This window comes from Cottoperca gobio, chromosome 18, assembly GCF_900634415.1.
Source record: "Cottoperca gobio chromosome 18, fCotGob3.1, whole genome shotgun sequence".
Taxonomy (NCBI): Eukaryota; Metazoa; Chordata; class Actinopteri; order Perciformes; family Bovichtidae; genus Cottoperca; species Cottoperca gobio.
The window spans coordinates 3,107,926-3,118,061 of NC_041372.1; the positions used below are offsets into that span (position 1 = coordinate 3,107,926).

Below are 10,136 nucleotides of genomic sequence, written 5' to 3' on the forward strand. Positions count from 1 at the left end.
AGCCACATGTTAAAAAGCTTGCTGACTACTGCACAAAATGAAGAAGACCAGAAGGTATAGTGGACATACTCCAAAAAGGGCATCCCTTCAAGAAATGTGCTACTTAGTCATATACTTTCACTATTTCCTTTGAAAAATTTACATGACATAAATCTCTGTATATGTAGCATTGGTGGTTCAGTGGTAGAATTCTCGCCTGCCACGCGGGAGGCCCGGGTTCGATTCCCGGCCAATGCATCATAACCTTTTACGAAGGATGGGGTGAAATGACTGGTTTGTGTTTCAATGGGCCGGGCGTAGCCAATCAGTGCCAACTCCACTGTCACGTTGAGAGTTCTGTCACTGGAACACACAGAGAGTACGGTGGGCTTAAAATGTTACGTGGCTGGGGGAGTGCTTGCTTTCATGAGCTTAGGAATGGACAAGGGGAAAATAGGGAGAGAGTAAGAGAGCTAGGCACACAGCTTGGAGGCTAAAATGCTTGTGAGACAGAAACAAACAGACGGTTAGAGAGATGCAATGCAAACTAGAGAAGGCCATTTCTATGAAATGGACGCTGAAAAGCTGACGCAGCATTGCTGGCCTAAATGTTTAGGAAGAAGGGGAAGTTTGGAAGTTTGGAAAAGTAGGAATGGGTATAATTTGTATGAATATCGAGTGATGAATACATCAGCACCAACATTACAAGGACAGACTAGTGTCGCTTTGAATTGAATTACAAAGTGAACTGACACCAGGGATGTGACCGGAGAGACAATCCAGAAACCTGCGTGTGATAGAATCAAGTGGAAGGTTTTACCACTGCAGTGAGAAGGTACACAGCGAGTGAAACGTCTCTAGTGTAAAGTGCCAAAAAGGCATCACTTAGTTTAAAACCAGAATTATACTTAGAAAACAAATGTTTGGTGGTCGGGTTGATTTACTTCAGCGTTCAGTAAAAGGCCAGTCTGTACAGCTCACAGTAGAAAACCAATACTGTAAAATGTAAAAGGTTTGTAATAGTCGGGAAGAGTCAAGATGTGGCGTTTGTTTTCATGTTTTTAGGCACCATGGAAGTTCTTGTCAGTGAAACACTTCAATACTAGAGCCATGAAACAGGCAGTGTTTTTCATTCCCTTCATGTCTGAGTCTGTGGTATTGTTTTTGAGCAAATGTTCTGTTCATTGTGTGGGAGCATATCTGGGCCACAAATACAATATAAGTCCAGCAGATGGCGCTACAATCACAGTTTAGCTAACATACTAAAGATTCTTAAAAATAAATGACTATTCACCAAACAAAATGTAACCTTTACTGTACTGAAACCCTCTAGGTACACAGGGACAAGTTACTCTGTGTGGTATATTTTGGGATGATGGTGTGAATGTGTTTTGCACACTATGACACAGTACAACTGCCTCTAAACTGTACTGTATGTAAAACACTGTACTGTGCAAAACCTGATGATTTATTCCAACTGTAGGTCCAACGATTCTCACTGAAGATCCTGGTAACACAGAGGTATTATTTATATGTTCATAATAATGTAGCTGCTATTTTATCATATAAAGGCCCTTTTACATTTAAAAACAAACAAACAATGAAACACTTTTGCCTAGTTACTGTTTCTTTATTGTAAATGTACCACTTTATTTTTGGAAATTCTGAATTGTTCTTTGATTATTACCCCCCTCCCACGGCTTTTTTTTTTTTAAACAAACAATGACCATAATATGTCGTGATAAACGGCCTCATTATGATACACTATGTTATACAATATGAATCTTCTCAGAAAACTAGTTTCGCTCGTTGCTCCTGATATATTTATCTGAGAAAACGGGTGAATAAAGTTATGGTTGTTGACTTTTGTTGTTGTTTGCCAGGATACTTTTTAGTCCTTTTTATTACATGGGGTAGTGATGCACTCCAGCCTGTTATGGCAACAATGTGTATTACAACAACAAACACTTGTATTACACAAAATACCACCTAACAACAAAACCTTTTTTTTCACACATGAAAAATAAATGAAAATGATCCTGGCTAAACTTTTGTTCTGCTTTTTGGTCATGATAGGAAGTACCTGGACCATGTGGCAGATCGCATTTCGGATTGGACAAAAGAGGAAGAATTAAAGAGAGAGGCAATGCAACTCAGAAGTGTAGGCCCTGCTGAGGCTCCAAATGGTACTGTAGCTTGTCAACATAAAGCTCTGGCAATGGGACTATATGTTCCCACCATACAAATACAATGTTTGTTTGTTCCTGGACTAGATGAAAAGGCTACAGATTCTGCAGAGGAGGAGGTCACTTTGGAGCCAGTCATCAGAAAAGGCTCCCTTAAAGTCAGTACCAGCTAACGTGAACATTCACCTTCACAGTCGGCACTGTTCGGTCCTTTCAGCAATGCTGCCGTCAATCCGGCTGGACTGAAATTCAACTTGATATCTTCTTTTACAATCAATCAATTAATGAAACGTAATGAGTATAGCACCTTCCCTACAGGTTAGTGGCAGTTCAAAGTGCTTCACATATGAATGACGAGCAGAAACTGAAGAAAAAAACAGAAAAGACTAAAACAATTTGACCATTTGATATCAATGCATGCAAGAAATGATGCAGAAGTAATACAATTGATATAAATCTATTAACATTAATAGTATAACATTGTGAAATAAGAACTTAGATTAATATAACAACAATAAAAACGAAAAGTGTAACATGTCTATAAACTATTCTTAATCAAAAGTCTGGCTGAATATGTAGGTTTAAGTTTACGTTTAAAGATTTCAACACTTCCAGCCGCTCTCCGGTCCTCAGGCAGACTGTTCCAGCGGCTCGGAGCATAAGAGCTTTGAACTAACTTTAGTCCTCCACTTTCAAACTGGTGCCAGTTCATACACTGTAAGCATGTGAGACGTGCACGCCGGTGCTAGACCATGAAGTGCAGTGAACATGAAACAAGTAAAAGAAGCATTTTTAGAGCAAAGCACTAAATACATCCCTCCATCCATCATCTCTAACTGCTTATCCTTAGAGCGTCACTGTGTATTAATAGTGCATGATGTTACAGGCCTGGAAGTTGGAGCAGGATCAGCTAAAGGTGGAGGAGATGGCCAAGAAATCAAAGAAGGAGAGTACACCGAAAGGCAAGCAGCAGCAGAAGGAGGAGGCTATGTCGACAGTCAATAAGAAAAGTAAAACTTTGCCTAGTGGCAAGAAGAGCAGAGCAGATACAGCAGGCAGCTCAGCCAGGACTCACACAGAGTCCATTACTACCACTGCGCCCCCTGTGGGGGGAAACCAAGAACTGCATCCCTCAGAGGAGCCCGTCAATGTGAGGACATGCACACAAACATTAGGAAGAACATACAAAGTAGATCATCAGTTTGATCTGACAGTATTCTGCCATGTTTTGGATACCACCACTTAACCAGTGTGCTGTGCACGACCTATAAAGAGGGATGCTGAAAAATAATCACAGTAACACTTTGTGTATGTGTGTGTGTGTTCATGTGATGTGTAGGGTTTCACAGGCCTACAGCATGGACGGAAAGTTGATCCATGTCTCAGGTCGTCGCCAATACCTTTTCCCGTTGTAGGATTATTTTTTATCCAGTGGTGGAATGTAACGGAGTACATTCATAAATCTCTACTTGTACTTCACTACATCTCAGAGGCAAATATAGTAATTAATACTCCTCTATACTCGTCTTGACAGCTTCAGTTACTTTTCAGATTACAATTGTTCATCCCCTTCCTATTAATGAAAACCATGCGTCTCCAGATGTGTTCATTTGGAGGACGAAGTGTTCTTGTATGTGTTGAGAAGATTCTCCTCCTCCTTCAGCTGAATAAAGTGTTTAAAAAGCCTCTTGGATCAGCTGGATGATGCATCGTCACAACGGTTGAAAACTGTTCTTCTGAGAAACTCATGACAAGTTGGCTTTTTAGAGACACGTGGTTCTAACAGGACAAAGATACAAACATGTGATGATCTGATAGAATCTGATGTGTTGTGTAGATTAAACTACCAACAGGATGTAAAGGAGGTCAAATGAGCTGAACCTCAAACATCTACAGCAGTAAAATGTAACATTAACACACCAGTAATAATAATCCAAACATATCTTTTATACTAGTAAAACACTGACAGGGAACATTTTACTGCACAATCAATACTTTTACTGAAGTACATTTTGCTGATAATACTTACATACTTTATCTGAAGTAAGGTTTTGAATGCGTGACTTTTTAATTAATTAACTAAACAAACGTGTGTGTGTGTGTGTTTCAGTGTCAGAGCCTGTGGAGATGAGAGAGTGAAACAGGGCTCCTTCTCAGCAGCTTTAGACAATGGAATCCATCTCTCATACAGTTTCTATGGTCCAACAGGAGAATACAGAGGTGTTTCACTGAACACATATACGATTCATATCCTTTGTGAAGCTTTTATTTGTACTTAAATATTTCAACATTACCATAAATTGAAAACAGGTTGAATACGGTCCATCTCAATGTCTTGATTAAACACAGTGTTACATTTTCTTCACAGTGCAGGCAGTGTTAACTGTGTTTCTGTTGGTGATGTTCTAGTGAGTCCTCAGAAGTCCACAGACGAAGAGTCCACAGACACCTCCACCTTTGTCCCTATGTCCTCCTCCACCTACCGCTCTAAGGGAACAGATCTGGATTCAAATCCCTCCAAGGCACAGAGCCCAGGCAGCCATACCAGACCTCCAGAGTCCCAGGTTCCACATACGCACATGGAGGCAAACAAGACCGTGTGGGAAGTACGTTTTTAAACAACAATACATTTAGTCTTAACTTTTTAATGGATTGGAATGTTACAATGTCATTATCTGTGTAGTTTTATTCAGTTATTACCATCTGGTCTACATTTCCAGTGAATAGCTACATTGGAAATATGTTTTAATGAAAAAATGTTGATGTGGTTAATACTTATTTCCCCACTGTACATGTTTACATACACAACATTTGAACTATAACACATATTTTTTAATTGCTCTCAAACCTCAATATGAAATAAAAGTGTGTGTGTGTGTGTGTGTGTGTGTGTGTGTGTGTTGTGTGTGTGTGTGTGTGTGTGTGTGTGTGTGTGTGTGTGTGTGTGTGTGTGTGTGTGTGTGTGTGTGTGTGTGTCAGGTGAAAGTAGTCTGAGGGGTTCACCTGGACAATGCAAGTCAGTCCAGGTGGATGTGACTGGAAAGCTCAGGAGGACTAAAGTGAGACTACCAACCTCTATCCTCACTTCTAAACCTCGCAGCGTACCAAATCAAAAGGTACCCAAACATTCACATGAAAAATAATTATTCTGCAATATATCATTGCATGTAAAAACTTCCCTCACAAAAAAAAGATTGCTTATGGAAGTGTTATTTATGTCAACAAACCCGTGTTTTTACTATATGTATTAAAAGTGGACTTTGTGACTTCCGGTTATGGCGGCTCTCTAGGAAGACGCAACTATCAGTGCTCCGCCAATTTCTGTCTTAAATACTAATATTACCCACGTTTTATGTCAACCCATCGTTTCTATTCTACGGAAAAGACGGTTAAATGCCTGCTGCGGCAGGGAAATCAGCTAAAGGACGACCAAAACCACTTCAGTCCAAGCTAAAAAACTTCGGAGCATCCAAGCTACACGTGGAAGCTAAAGAAAGTTATGCTAGCGCTAGCATTGCGCCAGCCATGACCTCTGTTGAGACGGGCGAGGCTGGAGGAAATCCTGATTGCAATAGGCTCTCTTAAGTCGGGACTTTTCCACAAGACTTGATGGCATGCTAACAGCAATAGAGGGGATGAGAAAGGAGATACGGGCATGCTCAGAACCAATGGCAGAGGCTGAAGTAAGAATCTCATCTACCGAGGACGACGTGATCTCCCTGCAAGATAAAGTGAACACGCTTGAAGTTAAAAACACGAAGCTAGAGGATAAAGTTGAAGACTTGGAGGCAAGATCCAGGTTATCTAATTTGAGAGTGGTGAACTTGCCAGAAGATGCTGAAAGAGGGGACGCTTGTGCTTTCCTCGACAAATGGATCCCAGACGTGTTAGTTTTGGCACCGCTAAATTCAAAGTGTATACTGGAGAGAGCTCACAGAATCGGCCAGAGGAGGGATGCAAATGCCCCACCAAGAACTTTGATCATGCAATTCCTAAACTACAAGGACAGGATGGTTGTAACGAAGGCAGCCAGGGCAAAACAACAGATCCTATTTAAAGACCAGCAGGTGAGATTCTATCCAGACTTGGCTGCAGGAGTGCACAAGCGGCAGAAGATGTTCGATAATGTCCGTCAGAAACTAAAGATCCTGGGGATCCGGTATGGCATGCTATTGCCGGCTAGGCTCCTGGTGACCTACAAGGACAAGTCGCACACTTTTGAGAACCCGTCTGCTGTGGAGAACTTCATCGAGCGGATTGCAAGAGAGGAGGGACGTAACCTGTGGCTGCGACCGGCTAAAGGGCTAATATGGGCTAACTGTGTGCAGGTATCATGTATTATTTTCTTTAAGTATTTGCGGTCGGGCATCTTGGATATGTCTGGACATATCGGACTACTTGAACTGAATGACTGACACTGACCAAATGTTCTGTTATATGTTCTGGTGGTCACGAGTGTTTATATAACATTGGGGTCTGATACCACACATGGGACGCTGATTACGTTAGCCCTGACCTAGCACTTACTTCTGTTTTTATTTTATTTTTTATGTTTACACCATACTTCTCAGTATCTCACCAATGTTGCATGGCGTATTTAAGTTACAAGCTTGAAAGCAACAGCTTTAAATGAGGTTGAGTTAATAAGTACTACTGAGATCAGCTCTTGCAATGGTTGTTTAACAAAACGGGTAAGTGCCGTTTTATGACAAGGGTATGTGGAGCCTTCAGTTTAGAAATTGAAGCATGAACGCATATTTATTTTATTTGGTACTTTTATAATCTGGAATGTTACAGCATAACATGTTGGCTCCTCCTGAGATCACTGCCCATTAGTTAAGTATGGTGGAACTACTTTTGGTGGGACTTCTTATGATTACATGGTGGTTAGTAATGCAAAACAAAGGTTAGGAATAGAAGTATAGTCGAGCTGAAGCACGTGTTTGTATGAGTACAGTGACTGTCAGCTATAAGAGGAGTATCAACATGAGGTGGGGGGGGCTGCCCATTAGGGTGGAGGCATTCGGGAAAGGGGTTAAAGGTTCACAGGGTTTGATGTGGTTTGGAACATCCATGTTATGTTTCTTAATGTTTTTTTAAATGTATTTTTTATTTTTATGTACATGTGGGTAACCTAATCTGTGTCAAAGGTCATGTCGCAGGGTGTGGAGGTTACATTTACTTCCTGGAATTGCCGAGGCCTGCAAAAACTTTAAAAAATCAAACCGGTTATGAATAGAGTTAAAAGTCTGCAATCTAAAATAGTTTTTTTGCAAGAGACACATTTTCTGCCAAAGGATGATATTAGAATTAGGAGGAGGTGGACGGGATGTGTGTATTCAGCAACATTTCTACTCAGGCTAGGGGTGTTATGAGTTAATTCACAAATCGGTAACATTTCACAAGGCTGGTAGATACTTAATTGTACAGGGTACTCTACTAACAGAAACCCTGAATCTAGTTAACATATATGCTCCCAATAATGATGATCCAAAGTTTTTCAGGGACCTGTTTTATACGCTTTCAACATTTACTGGTACCGTAATTTTCGGACTATAAGCCGCACCTGACTATAAGCCGCAGACGCTAAATTGACTAATTTGTACATATATAAGCCGCACTGGGCTATAAGCCGCAGACGCTAAATTGACTGATGTGTATGTAGCCGGTCTGTAGCTGACACCACGATCGACTCTGCGTTGTGTTGTGTAGAACCAGGAAATAACGATGGAGAACTTCTGCCTGTTCAATCAGCATTTATTGTCTCTGACCGTTGGTGTTTTCCTTAATTTGTCCATAAATTACCGTTGAAACAGAAGAAACACATGGAAGTCATCATCATACGGTAACTCCACAGTCGGGGTTTTTGGACATGCACCCCTCTCTTCAGCGTATCCTTCTTTCCGTCTCCCGAAAAAGTGGCGCGAACCCCCAGAAAGTGCCGGTTTCAGGAGTATCAACATAAAAGCATATTTAACAAAATAAGACTCCTCGAAATAAATATATATATTTCCATAATGAGGGTGTTTCACACACTGCCTCGCTCTCGTAATGTCCGTCTGTCTCTTGTACCACTCGCTACTTTTGCGCGCTCTTTCCCTGCATCCGGTGGACTGTAACCTGTAAAATCCATAGATTTAGGAATTCCCCTAGTGGCCGTTAGCTGTAAAAATCCATAGATAAGCCGCACTGTTATATAAGCCGCAGGGTCGCAAAATGGGGAAAAAGTCGCGGCTTATAGTCCGGAAATTACGGTAATTACATCATAGCAGGGGATTTTAACTGTATTGGATCCAACAAAGGATCGGTCAGAAGGCATAGATAAATCACACACCAAAAGCAGGGAAGTATTACTTAATATTATGAAAGATTTCAATTTGAAGGGCATCTGGAGAGAATTAAAGCCTGATGCTATAGAGTATTCTTGCTATTCTGCTTCTTACCAATCTTATTCCCGTATTGATTACTTTTTGATATCAGCAAATTTGGCTTCTAAAATTAAAGACGGCACTTATGATGGAATCCTTATTTCGGACCATGCACCAAACTCACCGCTTTATGTCGACTCACGGCTGACGAGAGATCCTCCTAAATGGCGACTCCAACAAAAATGGTTGCAAGACTCAGATTTTGTCACGTATCTTGGCAAACAAATTGATTTACATTTTGAGACAAATACATCGGAAACATCAGCATCTATAAGATGGGAAGCTTTTAAAGCATTTATTAGAGGCCAAATTATGAACTACACAAGCTCCAAATCCAAAAAAGCTCGTCAGGAAATGACAATGTTGGAATCGAAAATAAAAACCCTGGAGAGTGAGGCCTTTCAGAAACCCTTCACCAAAGTACAAGAACTGCTCGTACTGAGGTCACAGTGTAATGAACTATCAGCAGTGGCAAGTCTACTAAGACTCAAACAAACAATTTACCACCAAGGAGAGAAGCCTGGGAAGATATTAGCGTGGCGCATTAAACAATTACAAACTGAAAGCTCCATTATGTTAATGCAGAATAATAAGGGAGATGATATAGAAATAAATGAGGCTTTTAAAAATGTCTGAAAATTTATACGACTGACATAAATACAGATTTGACACGTCAAAATAACTTCTTAGACACTCTCAATATACCTAGTATCCCAACAGAACTCAGACCTAGTCTGGAAGCTGGATTATCATTACAAGAGATCTCTGATATTGCATATATATGTGATTTGTAAAATCAGTCAGTGTTTTTACTATTTAATGTTTTTGGATTAATGTTAATACTGCATTAATGTGTATGTTGCAAAAAGTAAAATATTTACATATTATGAACCAACATTAAACAGAAATACTTAAATTAAGTGAAAGTACCTTGAATATGTAAAGTTCATACTTTACTAAATAAACTCAAATTTGCAACATTTACAACTAGTCTCCAATCAAAACTAACTTTGTGGCTGGTAGCTGAAATCATTTACCGACCAGACAGGTTTCTTACCAGCCAAGAATAATACATTTGCTTTTTACTCCTGTAATTATCTATTATTACTATTTAGCATGTCATCTTGGTCTCAATCAACATTATAGTGAGTGCAGTAATAATAGTAACTAACTATGTAGACATATTATGTCAACAGTTTCAACACTAAAGTGTAACACATTTGAATTGACAGATTCAATGCCTTAGATCAGGGGTCCCCAAACTTTTTCCTGTGAGGGCCACATAACTTTTCCCTTCTCTGATGGGGGCCGGGGTCAGTTTGTAACAGAAAAAGTGTGACGATCGCAGGGGTGCCTAAACGTAAACATTTATTGTTTTCCAGAAAGCCACACATAACCAAATATTAATAACCCTTTCTGGGATCTTCACAGAAAAGAAAGTCAGGAAATAAATAATACTATTTGTGAAATTAATAACCAAATCACCCTCTCTGGGTTCTTCACAGAAAAAATTAAGTTTCACTTGTTCCAAAAGCAGCGCAAG

At 40.1% G+C, this 10,136-nt stretch overlaps 1 protein-coding gene and 1 non-coding gene across 2 annotated transcripts in view; both read left to right on the forward strand.

Moving 5' to 3' along the window:
* Positions 1-3,122, forward strand: part of LOC115023953 (sperm-associated antigen 17-like) — a 36,429-nt gene extending 33,307 nt beyond the window's left edge. The window contains exons 8-10 of the mRNA XM_029455323.1: positions 2,056-2,165; positions 2,253-2,323; positions 3,052-3,122. Of these exons, the coding sequence (XP_029311183.1) occupies positions 2,056-2,114 (59 nt within the window). The 3' untranslated portion in view covers positions 2,115-2,165; positions 2,253-2,323; positions 3,052-3,122. The remainder of the gene's footprint in view (positions 1-2,055; positions 2,166-2,252; positions 2,324-3,051) is intronic.
* trnag-gcc (transfer RNA glycine (anticodon GCC)) lies at positions 167-237 on the forward strand. Its single transcript has one exon. It is a non-coding gene; the product is annotated as a tRNA-Gly (tRNA).
* Positions 3,123-10,136: the final 7,014 nt, after the last annotated feature.